The sequence below is a fragment of the Xyrauchen texanus genome, chromosome 19 (genome assembly GCF_025860055.1).
Source record: "Xyrauchen texanus isolate HMW12.3.18 chromosome 19, RBS_HiC_50CHRs, whole genome shotgun sequence".
Lineage (NCBI taxonomy): Eukaryota > Metazoa > Chordata > Actinopteri > Cypriniformes > Catostomidae > Xyrauchen > Xyrauchen texanus.
Window position 1 is genome coordinate 28939085 of NC_068294.1, and position 15317 is coordinate 28954401.

The 15317-nt window shown below is 38.0% G+C and overlaps 2 protein-coding genes across 2 annotated transcripts; one reads left to right on the plus strand and one right to left on the minus strand.

The window, feature by feature from the left end:
• Positions 1 to 3479: 3479 nt before the first annotated feature.
• LOC127659844 (serine protease 23-like) lies at positions 3480 to 8111 on the plus strand. Its single transcript, XM_052149800.1, has one exon. It carries the CDS (start codon positions 5887 to 5889, stop codon positions 7039 to 7041), a length of 1155 nt encoding a protein of 384 aa, XP_052005760.1. The 5' UTR covers positions 3480 to 5886; the 3' UTR covers positions 7042 to 8111.
• A 2250-nt stretch (positions 8112 to 10361) lies between these two features.
• On the minus strand, positions 10362 to 14713 carry cfl1 (cofilin 1). Its single transcript, XM_052150067.1, has 4 exons — positions 14579 to 14713; positions 11552 to 11850; positions 11392 to 11468; positions 10362 to 11311 (listed from the first exon to the last, which is right to left on the minus strand). The coding sequence occupies exons 1-4, from the start codon at positions 14579 to 14581 to the stop codon at positions 11193 to 11195; spliced, it is 498 nt and encodes a 165-aa protein (XP_052006027.1). The 5' UTR covers positions 14582 to 14713; the 3' UTR covers positions 10362 to 11192.
• Positions 14714 to 15317: the final 604 nt, after the last annotated feature.

Sequence of the window (15317 nt, forward strand, 5' to 3'; positions counted from 1 at the left end):
TATTTCAAATTTGAGGAAGATATAATGAAAAATGGGGTTCCTGCAAGCTTTTTTCCAAGACTATGTCAGTTCCCTTTCTCCCTCCCCTGCCCGAGGCACATCCCCAGAAATGACATCCCCAAACTAAAATAATTGTAGTTACTGAACAATTTGCTCTACATGCACAATTTAGACATATTTAAAAAGAAGACACTTTGGAGTTTATTACCCAAATGTAAAAGTTGAAAAAACTTACACAGACAAAAATTTATAGAATTTAAAGTGTCTTGAAGATAATTTGTACTGCAAGTAACATTTCATTATTTTATGAAAAAATAAATGAAAACAAACCTGGAGGAATCCAGTTATGTAATTGATTGAAAGCCACAAGTCTCATCAGTTTATATTTCACATTTGAGGAAGATATTATGAAAAATGAGATTTCTGCAATATTTTTCCAAGACTATGTCCAGGTACCAAGAAGCCTCCTTGGATACCTCAAAAAGCAACCTAATGACCAAATGTTATGAAGGGTACTGCAAGCTATTTTAGTCATCATATACACTGTTCCATGCTTTTTCAATTATAAAATAATCCACACAACCATAAGACTTTATAGAAGTGATTTATTTGCACAACAGAACAATAAAAATATAAGTAAAATATTATGAAATATTTAAAAAAATAAATGTATAAAAAATAACTGAATTTCTTTGCAACAGAAAAGGCAAAGAAAAAAAATTCAAAAATGCTGTTGTCTCTGGCAAAATGCTAAGTCCTGTTTAGTCAGTGCTGGTCATGCCAAACGTCCTCGTCAGTTGAACAGTTCCACTTTTCTTTAGGGGTGCTTGGGGACACAGCGGGTATGGACTTGGTTTTTCTGCTGCTCTTTTTGCCTCTCCCTTTTACTGGTCGATTCAGGTCTAAAACAGCAAGTGCAGATCTTGAAGAATTTGAGAGCTTGCATCTCTTTTCTACTGGCTGGCTGGTGCTTGGATGCCACTCTTCATCTGAAGATTCAACTTGATGGCTGTTGCATGGGAAAGAATGGAAAGATAATTAGCACCGCATGTCAAGTAAATAATTCTGTATAGTTTTTATGTGGCTGGCCATTCAATCAACAATCAAACTGATGGGCAGTCGTTTAGACAGCATGGCCAGTGATCCAGACAGCATTCATATGGATGGTCAGACATAGAACCAACAATCACACTGATGGCCAGCCATCAGACAGGCCATTTGTTTTATAAGGTAAATGCATTGTGGTCTGAAAAGATGATGCTACTTTATTTCTATTTATTTCTATTTGTGTATATATTGGACAAGTGTAAAGTTGTTTAGTTATTTCTGTAATTTTTCCTAGCACAAACACACTATATATATATATATATAGTGTGTGTGTGCTAGGACAAAATGACAGAAACAACTAAACAACTGTACAATTATCCAATAAATACAAATATAAATAGATAGATAAATAAATAAATACATATAAAGTAGCATTATCTTTTCAGACCACAATGCATTTACCTTATAAATCAAATGGGAAAACAAACACACACACTCTCTCTCTCTCTCTCTCTCTCACACACACACACACACACACACGTATAATGTGTGCATGTTACATAGCAACTCACCGATGTAACATTGGACCATCTTTTCCGTCCTCAAGCATATCACCCTCGGCGCTGTCTTCACTCTCCTCAATTTCGTCATCGCTGCTTCGAGTGATCTCAAATAAAACATCTTCAGCAGAAAAAAAACTTCTTTTGACGATCCATTTGATGAGATAATCCGTCCAGTAAGTAAGACGCGAAAACAGATGTTTTCCGTCTTTTTACTATAGCTTGTTTGTTGTCAAATGACGGGGGTGTGGTCACAGCCTACGTCGCAGGTTAGCTCCTCAATCGAGAGTGGCTGATTCAAATAAATAAAAAAACATCTTGTTCGCGAGGAATTTAATCTTCCCGGGTATCGTTGGAATCGTGCACTGCTTGGCTCCATTTTCTATCAGTCATATAATTTCAATTCTTTCATTGGCTTTCGTTGTAAAGACAAAATAATAGGATCAGCATATCATGACGTCAAAAAAACTGACCGCAGTGTTTGGATATTTTGACCTATATATTGCCTGTCTTTGTATTTGTGTGTGTGTGTGCGGTCTTAATTTGTTCATTACACTCTAAGCAACACACACATATAACGTTCGACTACCGGAGTCTGTTTTTATGCATAATTTTATTGCATAACCGACAAGTATGATACTTCACCCTGAAGAAACTCGATGTAAACAAAGGAACAACCATCGATGTTACAACGTTATAGTTTCTTTGGACTAAAAATGCTCTATGGGATGTTATTCAGTGGACTCTCACCTTTCCATTCAATCTGGAACTTTTAGCAGTGGATGCGTGTGTGGCTCGTTATTACGACACTACTGGTATGTACTCCGTTTTTGATTACGTGTGTTTTGATCTGTACTGCTTACATAAATGCAAGAAATACATTCGTTATAAGCTTTTCATCGAAAAACAGAGCTCTATCATCGATGCTTGAGGCTTACACCTTTAAAATGATATATAGTTTGCCAAGATTAATGATGTTCTTTCACGTTAAATCTATTCATAAACATGAAACTAGTGGGGGGAAAAAACTCTTCAGTGCGCTGGCGCACTGGCAAAGGTTAACAGGTTAAAAAAAAAAGCAGAAATCTAGGTTATGTGAGGCAGTAACAATAGAAGTGAAAGGGACATATTTTTGGACAGATTAAAGGCAGAAATGTGAATCTAATAATTTTATAAAAGCACTTACATTCATTTTTCTGTTAAAACTCATGTATTTTCTGAGCTGTAAAGTTGTTTATATTGACATTTTTACATAATTTTAGGGTTTGTCGGCATCACATTGCAACAGAGTTGTAAAATGTACTATAACTTTACACAAAAAAGGTTAGCAAGTGATTTTATCATACTAAAATCATGTTAACATGCATATTGTTTGTGTCTTGTTGCTATACTTTTGAAATAGTGAGTATTTTACAGTTTACGGATTGGCTGCATTCACTTCCATCATAAATGCCTCACTCGAACACACAGATTATGGCTTTTTTTTTAAAAAAAAGGAGAGGCTGGTCAAAATTGTTTTTTGTGGTAATAAGTAGCCTATTATGCCTGTGGCTTAACTTGTAACTGAACTGTTACTTAATTTATATTGAATCCTGAATATTCATTAAGGTGTGGCTGAGTACGAAAAAGGTTTACTGGCTTAAAAAATTTGCTAGACATGTACCTGTGTTTTTTCTTGCTTAAAGTGGCTTAATATTTCTAATGTAATAAAAAGAATTTCAAAGGAATCCATATCCTCGAGACATGCTTGCCTTGACTCCCTCCTTTTTGACAGACACCTGCACGAATGAATTAATCCCATAAAATGTGTGCCAAGACATGCCCAGAGTGAATGCTCTGTTGGAAAACTGATTTTTGTCTTTAGAGTTAAAGGCGGGGGGAAAGGAGAAGAATGTACAGTATTAATGACGGATTAGACCGTTCATACATAGAAATGTTGCCTTTGGACATCGTACAAGCGGCACTAGGACCACGCGGGGAGGGGCGATATTTCGCCTCTTTTATTGGGTTTAAGCGACCTCAGTTTTGTACTCAGGCAATTCAACGAAGGACATGGATGCCGTATGATATGTTGAAACAAAGACCCTACAAAAGGAGCTGTATTTGAAGAACAGGCGGTTAAAAGTATTGTATATGTTATTTCGGCGACCTGTCACGCACTGTTCAGTTCATACCTTCGCAGACGAGATGGGAATAAACCTGGAGACGCGGATACCCAGTGAACTTCAAGACGGGGAAATTGGGATTTGGGTTTAAGCAAGCCGTCTTCATTATCAGCACAGCTTGAAGTTAAGTAGCCTATCCTCAGACTTTTTCACACAGAGTGGCTTGCGTAAAGTTGTGGCGCACTGGCCAAACATTGTTGCTCATGTATGCTTGATATATGAATTCCATTTTATGGGGATGCTTCCAAAAAAATTACATTTGACAAAATCCGTAATTGGTGAATGCTAATGCACAAAAATACGTGAACACAATGGAACTCTGTCCCATATAGTTGCCATTTGCGCAAGTGCAGTGCACAGGACAGTTGATTGTACAACCGCAATGGGAAAGTGAGGCTAGGTAAACACTGTTTGTTTTACTGGATTTTAACAACAACGCAAGGCGTAGGCAGTGTTGGTTGGACATCTATTCATGATGTGAGAGTCTACAAAAGTCGAAGTTGGGGGTTCTCAGGACAAAGGGATGTTCTTGGAAGCAGGTTATGCGCAGGGAATTCCTCAGGTGTCACACAGGGGTGTCCTTGATTTGCGCTGATGATAAGGGACCTGTAGAGCACTACTCAAGTGATTTTCTGTATCTAGTATAGCCTCTTACAGATGAGCTAAAAACGTAATTTAAATATCAATAGGTGCATCACGTATTTGGCAAGAGTAAAAGTATGGCTATATAATGTCATGGGATCCTTAACTAAAAATAAATAAATAAATAAAACACAGAAGAATATTTTACACAACAGATTTCTTAAATAAAAATAAATTTCTAATAACATTCTGCTGCCTAAATGCACTATATGTCTGACGCAGTTTTAGTGCATTTTTAAAACCCCGCTCTTTTTACCGAAGACTCGAAGCGTCTTTTTAACGTCCATCCTGACCTACACGCAGTGCACGTACATGAATGTATACGAATGACTGCCACTAAGATCAAAATCGATGTTTATCACACAGTTGTAACTTAAGTACAAATTGTACAAATAGAACTATATTGATTAGATACGTTTTAACTTTAATGTATGAAACGCACATCATGGACTTCAGAGTAGCGCCATGTTTAATTTTTGACGGAATGTAAAGGAGGCTGAGGGAATAAAGTAGGGTGGCACTGTTGTATACATTTATATTGACGGCTAAGAAGACGAGTTGGGAACAAAAATCCTGTCAAAAATGTTATAAATGTTCCGTGTTCGATACAAGTAAAGCTCAATCGATAACATTTGTGTCATTATGTTGATATAATTTCAACATGTCCCTCGTTTAAGCTATTTAAAAAATAAATAAAGCAAAAACTTGTTAAATGTGAAGTCAGTTTTGTTTTGTTTATGTCGTCTTGGACTTAGACACTGACACCTAGGAGTGAAGATGAAGCATCCTTCTAAAACAACAGTTTTCAGTTACTGGTGCCGCTTTAGAAGTTTACTATTCACAGTCAGCAGCAACTAATATAATCCATGAGTGTCCAATAACAGGACGCTTACTGAGATTAAGCAAGTAGTATTCGGCTGGTCATGTGATACTAACATGGCAGCCCCCATGAGGGGACCCTCTCCATGTAGATTTAAACAGCTTTTATTATGTTACTACTTACATGACTGAATTCTTCATGTCATCTAAGTGCATATGATTTCATACATATTGTTCTAAAATACTATTATAATACTATTATATATTTGACCGTAAAACCTTTTTATTGCAAAAAAAATATTACTGAGTGTACCTATAACATGTGTAATGTTTTACTACTTTTGAAATACTTTTGTATTTTAATGATTATGGGCAGTCCCCATTTATTTCCACTGCAATTTTTTTATTCAAATAATTATTTTCTGTGATAATCAACATTGTGTTGATTGAGCTTAAAACTGTACTGAACTTAGAACATTTACTTAAGCCTTTGTAGATGAACCAAATGTGGTAATTCATTAAACTAGCATTAAACAACAGTAACCTTAGGAATATTTACAAATTGGAGGACACCTTGACACACTATGCTATCCAGTTTTATTTCACACTTGCATGTGTTTGTTTTTTGCTAATAGGTTGCATAGATACCAACCATGGTGCCTAACCGGAGATTGGGTCTGTCCCATCCTTGCTGTAATAGCTTGCTTTTCTTACTACTCCTGCCCAGCTCAGTTTCAGTGAGAGAACCTCCCCACCAGTCCCATGCCATCCTCCCTTCACTGATACCTCATGCTACTCATCCACTGTCCCGTTCCAGCTTTAGTGCCAAAGCTCAGCTGGACCTCACCACTCACTGCAATGAAAGCTGCTACCACAAAGGAGAAGACACAGATAAAGAACACCTAACTGAGCAGCTAGCTTTCGAAACACTTTATGCAGATGGCTCCCGTACTTTAACCACTATTGATTTGGATGAAAATGACAATGCTGTTGATGCTGAACCTCATTTTAGGTGGCCTAAAGTAGCACCTTCCAGACATAAGCGGCTCAGACGGCAAATTTATGGTTCTGATGGGCGCTTTAATATTCGTGGTGACCACTTCTTACTGGACTACCCATTCTCCACAGCTGTTCGCATTTCCACTGGTTGCACTGGAGTTCTGGTGTCACAGCAACATGTTCTTACTGCAGCCCACTGTGTACATGATGGGAAAGACTATGTTAAAGGAGCAAGAAAACTTAGGGTAGGCTTTCTACTCCCTCCTTTTGTTAACAACACAAAGCCTGGTCAGGCTCCTGTAAAGAAACCTTTGGTGCGTTGGGTGAGAGTGAAACGGACACGGGTACCTAAAGGTTGGATCCAAGGTCCCCAAGAGGTCAGCATGGATTTTGATTATGCACTTTTAGAGTTACGCTGGCCTCACAGGCACCCTTTTATGCGACTGGCTGTGGCACCCACCTCAGACCATTTGGCTGGTAAGCGCATCCACTTCTCTGGATTTGACAGTGACCGGCATGGGGAACTGGTGTACCGCTTCTGTCCAGTGGAAGATGAGTCCAATGATCTGATCTACCAGCACTGTGATGCCCGCCCAGGGGCGAGTGGTTCTGGGGTTTATGGACGTGTTTGGGACAACGCTTTAGAGCGCTGGGAGCGCAAGGTCATTGGCATCTTCTCTGGACACCAGTGGCTGGAAATAAATGGCGAGAATCGTGACTACAACGTGGCGGTTCGCTTTACTCCACTAAAGTTTGCTCAGATCTGTTATTGGGTTCATGGAAATAAGGTGGACTGCAGTCAAAACTGAATACATGAAGATGAGAGAAAACATGCAGCAGAATACAAGAATGATATTTGAATGGACAAAATATGACGCCTGATTTGGATACCTGCACTTTACAGTGTCTTACAGTTTTTATGGGTGTGGCTACTGAATTTGGGACAACTGCATGTAGATCACAACCCACAGGCTTTGATCACTCTTTATTTCACTTGGGTTAGATCTCAGAACTGGAACTTTTTCAACCACTATCTTTGCTTTTTGCTTACCATACTGCCAGTGTTACACAGAGCTTTAGACTCAGGCCAACATCACAGTACATTTATCTTTGGTCTTTCCTAATGTTAAATAGATATCTGATCGTAGTTCGATACTTCTCTCACAGGCTTGCTTTGTTCAAATTACACATAACAGAAGCTTCATACTGCTGTTTGTACTTTTAGAGAGTAGGATTGGGATGGAGTCAGGTAATGTTAGTCTGTGATGCAAACCTTATATCTCGTGTCTAATCACTTGGTCTTTGTTTTTGGTTAACACAAGATTAACATACAGAGAGTGTTTGTGTATTTTGTGACTTAAGAGGCAGAAGAGTAATGCTTCCTAAATTCCCTTCCCTGAACATCTGTTTGGTCTCTTTGAACATAATTTTTTTTTTCTTGAATATGATTACTAAAATAACATAAAATAGATTAATGTGAGATGTATTATGGGAGCAATGGCAAGCTGAGAGAGCATATTATACAGTATAATATATTTAAAGCATGGATGCAAAAATCTTATTTTTGATAGACTTACATTCTGATCTATATTCAAGTCAAGACTACAACTGACGCTTCTGCATTCATCATTTCCATAAAAGACACACAATGGTAATGGTAGTATCTATTGTGAAATTCTTAGGCTATCCCTTGTTTTTGGATGAATATAAAGACTGGACTCTTAACAGAAAGGTTGTGGGGTAAATGTTGTATATAATTCTATTTCAAAAAGCTTTAGTTTTAATAAACTAAAATATTTCTGCTGTTTTTGCTGTTCTATTCATTGTAGTTGTACATTGTAGTGTAGTTGTCTGCTGAAGAAAAAAATATAATCTGATTATGGCAATTATGGGGGCTGAATTTTAATCCTTTAGAACAGTATACTGTATGATGTGAAACTTTTTGTAGAATTATGGTACCCTCTTGTGGTAAGTGCATTAGAAATGTATTCAAGTGGATTTGAATATGATGGGCTAAAAACTTTCCTTGATACAAATGAACAACATCTTTCTCTATGGCATACAATACATTTAATGTTGCAAGCCATATTACACACATCTATCCATCCATCCATCCATATAAACACCATTTCACAAGTAAGCCAAGGACCAGATGTAGTTGTAGCAGTACCCCTCTACCAAGGATATCAAAACGATGCGTAAAGCGGCGGTTCAATGGCGAGGAGACCAGAAGCTGTTCTTTTTGATTGGATGTTAAAGGAATAATACATCCAAAAATCAATATCGCTTACTCACCCTCACGCCATCTAATCAATTTTGTATGAGAACAGTCCAAAATGTAATCAAGCTTGGAATCATGATTGCCAAGCAGACTGCTTATGTGTTTTTGTCTGTTCTTACCCAAAACCGATTGGATCGCATCAGAAGACATTGATTAAACCTCTGGAGGCATATAGGTTAATTTTATTCTGCATTTATGTGCTTTTTAGAGCTTCAAAGTTTTGGTCACAACTTGCATTGTATGGACCTTGAGAGCTGAAATATTCTTCCAAAAATCTTCGTTTGTGTTCCTAAGAAAGTCAAACACATCTGTGATGACATGAGAGTGAGTAAATGATGAGAGAATGTTAATTTTTGGGGGGTGAACTATCCCTTTAATGGAGTGGATGCTTGAGTACGCTGAATATACTGCTTTTGTGAGGAAAGAGCTCACAAATCATGTTTTAGAATAAACAATAGTAGGATACAATTGATGTTTTATAAGTGAACTCGCGGACAATGTCTGTTTATCTCCATTAATGTATATGATATCCACAAATGGTGATTGTTCGCATTTTAGAATTTCTGGTTTTAGATTAGCGCATGAAAGCGGAAGGTACTTTTCACGAATCTCTACTACCCTCATCTGGTTGAAAATGTTAGGACACTGCAACGAGTGTCATCACAACATGGCCGAGGTGTGAGAATCGCTATAAATATTTTCATTCAATATAGTGGAACTTTTCAGTTACAAGCTTTTTTTTTTTTTTTTTAAATAGCAATGTAGCAAACACACCACACACAAAATTAAACAAATTAATATTTATATATATTAGTAATCACTCAAATGTCCAAGTCTGTGAGCCTATAAAGTGGGTTCAATAGTTATATAGATAAGCATTACCCTTTTAAATAGCTTAAATTCCAACTATTTGTTTGAAGCTTGTGTAGCCGTTTTATCAAAATGGCAACTTGACAGTGGCTACCTTATAACTAGCTTGTAGCTTAGCCAAAGATTCGAATTAGTATCCATAACACTGGGTAAACACAAAAACATACCATGGTATTCTTTGAATTTTGGTAGATAAACAGTCCCTTGGCACAGCCATCTGATTCATTGTACCATGGTACCACAATGCACTGAATCCTAGATAATCCAATTAATCACCAACATGGCATAATATGTAACACTACTCACTAGATAATAGTACATTTATACTGTTCAAATGGATATGCATATAGTTCATACTACATAATGCATACATGTATACCATGTAGTACGAAGCATGTACCATTACAGTGTTCATACGGTAACAACTTCAAAAAACAAATCATCTTTTATAATTCTGAGGTTAAGCTGCTAGTTATTAAGAGAGAAATAACTCACACATGAGCCACTTTCTAGTCTGGCTCCCAGTAATTGTTATGAATCAGAGGAAAAAGATTTTTATTAGTCACATCTAGTGTAAATTTACATGCTCCAGCTGAACACCATCAGGTGTACCAGAAAAATGCTCAGTGCCATTTTAAATATCTTGCTCTTTTAAATTGCTTAATTTTGAGAAGTTTGTTAACTTAAAGTCTAGAAGTAAACTACTTCAAAAGTGACTGTATATTTACAATAAAGTAGCCCAAAACAGCCACTTATCAAAATAAAAAGATGACAAAGCAGAGTTTTTGTTTGGATCCATTTTAAACTTTATGAAATTTGGCACAGTCACACATCAGAAAATTCAAACAAATATCTATAAATCATATAAAAAGGTCAGCACATGTGGATGAGATTAAGAGCATGAATAAGATTCCAATTGGGCAAAAAAGACATATAATTCAGCAAAACATTAAGAAACAAACCAGTTGTAACACAGAGTTGTTTAGTGCTTTTTTTATTAGAGATAAGGAGACGATACAAAACATACACGAACCGATATCCATCAAAGCCCTGTACACAGGCTGCCCAAACATATCGCTCCCAATCTAAACTTCATCTGTGGCCTCCACTCAATCCAATTCATCAACTGACTGCTCTCCAACAAGGTCCCAGATTTTTCTTTTTTTACAGGTATAAGGAATGTGTTCAATTTCTTAACACCAGTGCCATGGTTTGGAATTACATTTGGAAATATTTAAATCAGATGAAATCATTCAAACAAACTCAAAATAAAACAAAAAAGGAGGGGAAGGGGGATTAACGGTGTTCCCAGAATGGTCCGAAACATTGTGATTTTGAGTCAATTGTACTACACCTAGTCTCAACACCACCACACATACTTAAAACTTAACTAGAAGTTTTGAAAAAAAAAAAAAAATCTTTAGAACAGTATACTGTATGATTCAATTACGGAATTGTAACGGCTGCCATCTTAAGTCTTTCATTTCAACAATCAAATGGAACCCAGAAAGAACGAAAACCTGTCCATACACATTTACAGTTATATTACTTTGTGTTTATAATCATCATCCTTTATTTTTTGTCTTTTAAGATCTTTTTTTCTCTTTTTATGTTTTTGTTCTTGTTCATTGTATGTGTGAACTGGAATGACAGCCTACATCTTTCTTCATGTGTTGAGTTTGGAAACTGTCACTTTTACCCTACCCACCCCACCCACATTAGCCCACCCTGTGCCCCCACAAACAGACATGTCAGCCCATCTGCCCCACCCATGTTGGAATGAACATCTACCCCTGAAATGTGTCGGCCTCAATCGTTTAGAGGCTTCCCCTCGAGAGAGATCACTGATGATCCCCCAAGCTTCTCAGCGAGGGTCTTTCGGTCCTTGATATCCTCCAAACCATTCACTTGCCACTCATGCTTGATACCTGTGAAGCAAAGATAAAACACACAATAAATAAATTGAAAGAATTTGTGTCAATTAAGAATAATTGATGCACAACATTACCTGTGAACTTCTTCTTGATGGCATCCTTAGAACTTGCATAGATCATCTTGCTTTTTAGGGGAGCATTCTCTGGGGCCCTGCACAACACAAGCGTTTTATTTCAGCCTTAACAAACAACATTTATTTTCCAGTCCAGTGAAAATAAAGCACACACACTCACCAGAAAATGAAAACCAGGTCTTCCTTCTTGGTCTCTTTAGTCTCATATGTGGCATCATAGAGAGCGTAGCGGCAGTCCTGAGGAGGAAGCATCTTGACAAACTTAAGGTAGGGATCGCCTTCATCCCCCTGAAGGATCTCCTGACCCTCTTCCATGATGATATGCTTCATATCCTCGCTCAGGCAGAAGAGAACAGCCTTCTTTCTCTTCCTCCTCTCCTCTTCATTGGCCTGAGCCTTGCGGACCTTCATATCGTTGAAGATCATCACCACATTATCTTCCACTGTAACTCCGGAGGCCTGAGAGCACACAAAACACACACAGTATGAGTTCACATTGCCAACAAGTGGTTCCCTTTGAATAGAGGGAAGTGAGCGAGCATGCATGACAGTGTGGGTGCAAGTTTGAATGAGTGAACAGGATTTTGCAACAAACAGTCTTTTCCTGCCCTAGTTTGACAAAAAGTGGCTTTTTGTTTCTGGACTGACTTCGGCAGGCTCTGCGGTGCGAGAGAGGAGTATTCAAGAAGAGTAAAAAGAAAAATCAATTAATACAGGATTTGATGGAAAAAAGAAATTATGGAGGAGAAAGATAATGGTGCAGTCATTGGGTTCTATTAACAACAGATAATAACTGGCAGGATTATAACAATGCACCATTTCTTCCCTAAATCGCACATCTCAAACACAGGGAAGGTTGAGTACTTCCTCAAAAGGCCTGTGATGAAAACTGTGCCGAAGGTAGGCTGCTTTGATAGTCAGCATGGCCTTTAAAAACATGTAACAATCATGGGTTGGTAGCAGATACACAAGAACTAGCCTTACGACATAAAACAGGTTGGTCTAGAAAGCGCTCAAGCTTGCCATAACATACCCAGACCATTTAGACATTTTACAACATGTAAAAATGAGATTTACGGACACAAACAACAAATCTTCTGTGAAAACCAAAATGGCCACAGTCACACTCAGGTCTTCTGATTTCAATATGAACCAGGAAGCTTCAGAGCAGAGACTCCAAACATGTCTATACGCACTAACTCTCAAGAGTTCTAATGAGTGGGGTGGGGGGGCACACACACCACTTTAACATTACATATTAAAACACAAGGGGGAAACAAGGAGCAGCATGATTCCAGGTTCTAAAAGGATGAAAAGCATCAGTTACCCAAGTCCAGGAAATGTATAAAGGGTGGAGACGGGTATATTTAAGGTGTGAATGCCAGGCCTCAATAACAGGAATGCGTTCAGACTCTTTACATAACCTGGCCACAATGGCGAGAAAGAGGGCATTAAAAGGCCTATAATACTTATTGTGGGTGGAAAAGGACTTAGACAAATTGTAATAAATGGACATTCCTAAACAAACCTTAGTTTTTGAAAGACCAATTAAATGTAACTTTCAGATTTATAGCCATCTAAATTTTTTACTGATGCTTCACTTCATTTTTGGAGTAATTGCAAATTACAGATCACTTCTGCAATCATGTTTGAATAAAAGGCATTGGTGTCCTCCAAAGCCATAAAATAACAAAAGGGCAAAATCAATTTCAAAGTTCAGGTACAAGGACACTATAGTTAGGGTAAAGTCTTTTTTGGGTTTACGTGGACAAGTGAAACCAATAGTGAGACATCAGCATAGTCATACCGGAAATGAGGTCAACGAATAAGAAATTACATGTTTAAAAAGGATAAAACCAGTCTTGTCAAGTGCCTCGCTCTAATGCGAGTTAAACGTTCGCTTGTGGCCCATGACGTCGCACATTGCTCTCACGGCCTGAATACAAAAGACAAATACCTAACCGGCATTTCCTTCAGACTACCCCCCATCATCAACGTAACCAAGGCCCATGTTATCTTCTACCTACAGCAAAAAAAAATAAAAAAGCGACTCGAACGAAAAGCGCGAGGCGTCTAGTCTGGCAATATCCACAAGTACTGCATGTTTTGAAAGAGAGAATCGTCCATTAAATTACAAACAGCAATCTAGATTAATTCAATTGAAATATGCGTTGAGCAAAAATAAAACGGTTAAAGCACATCACGCGACGGTTCGTCAAAGTTACGTTCAACCAGGAAGCGTCAAATCGCGCACACACTTGTAATGCACAAGTAACGGGTTTTCAAACCTAGCTTTCTTCCATTCAAATTAAGCATTTCCCCCCAAAACATTCCGTTGCAAACGACATATACACCCTAATAAACGTTACCACTCAAGATCGCCGTTACTTTGTCAAGGAAATAAACCAAGACATTTGTGCATCAAGAATTAGGGTGGGGCCACGAATGCAGTGTTCGTACATGTGCTGTGAAAATCCGCAAAATTCAACATTTAATAACTCGAAACACGCGTGGCCTCGGCATTACGTTGGAAAAGGTTTTTTTTTTTTATACACGTCCGCAGCCTCTCTGATGCGGCAAATGCGAGCGAGTGTTTGCAAGATGCCGCGGATGGCCGTGTTCAGACAAAGGACAGAGTCGGGCAAGCGCTTCATCTGGACGGAGGAAAATGCAGATTAACACACAAACACGGTCAGCAGTCCTGAATTTAGTCACGTCGTTGGTGATTTTTCGTACGATGTCATCGATTTGTGGAGCGATGAGGCCTGCAGGTAGTGTGTGTGATGAAGAGCAGATAGGCCTTTCCTGGGCCTGGCATCACGGAAATAATGAGCTGAGCGGGGAAATGGCGCCAGTTGTTTTAGGTCTGCTTTTTTTGTGCAAATCTCATTGTATCCTAATAGCTAAAGGAAGCTCGCGCAATTATAAAACCATCGAAAACGGAGAGCGTAATTGTACGTGTACATAATTACGCCCAGAGGGCCCTGGCACATGCCCCAAATAAATCCGGCGTGCCTTTATTGTATCAATTCACACCATTTCACATAGTCCGCAGCTTTGATCGACGGCGTTACTCGACTGATTTGATTTAGAAAATTTTCATTCACATAAAAACGTACACAAATATCATCGTAAAAACACGTTAAAGCTGACCGTAAATTGAATAAGGTTTTAAATGTGGACATACCATGGTTGTATCTCTGTGCTAGTCGGCGTCTGGATAGGACTTGAATGAGCTGTGATGCAGTCTTTCGGGCTCGCACGCTTGATACAACACACGGACGCGCCCTTTTGCGCGTAACAGCAAAGCTGGGAGCGAGCATCCATGACACGAGCTTTTTGAGGTATTATGGGAACTGGTGTTCTGGAGTCTACACACGCTGTTGGCAAAAATGTATTTAATGATTTTTATGTTATACTGGCACAAATAGATGGCCGTTGAAACATCTTTAAATTTGCACTGAACTTTGTGTTTTATATACATTTATGATCATTTATTTATATAATTTCCAATTAATATAATACTGTTGGTTGTAATATTTATTTATTAAGAAAATGGAAAAATATTCAATTATACAAAAAATAATAATAAAGATAATTAAACAGCGTTTATTTCATATCAATATATGATTAATTATTTATACCATTACCAATAAATATAATATGTACTTGTGGTTTTATATATATATATATATATATATATATATATATATATATATATATATATATACCAATCAGCCACAACATTAAAACCTCCTGCCTAATATTGTGAAGGCCCCCCTCGTGCTGCTAAAACAGCACCAACCTGCATCTCAGAATATCATTCTGACAAACCAGTTGTACAGAACGGGTATCTGAGTTACCGTAGATTTTGTCAGTTCAAACAAGTCTGGCCATTTTCTGTTGAACTCTCTCATCAACAAGGC

Coding starts and splice junctions, on each gene's coding strand:
- cfl1 (XM_052150067.1), bottom strand. Junction 11,469..11,551: donor GACCTGGTTTTCATTTTCTG/GTGAGTGTGTGT, acceptor TGTGTTGTGCAG/GGCCCCAGAGAATGCTCCCC. Junction 11,312..11,391: donor CATCAAGAAGAAGTTCACAG/GTAATGTTGTGC, acceptor TTTGCTTCACAG/GTATCAAGCATGAGTGGCAA.
- LOC127659844 (XM_052149800.1), top strand. CDS start 5,887: ATGGTGCCTAACCGGAGATTGGGTCTGTCCCATCCTTGCTGTAATAGC.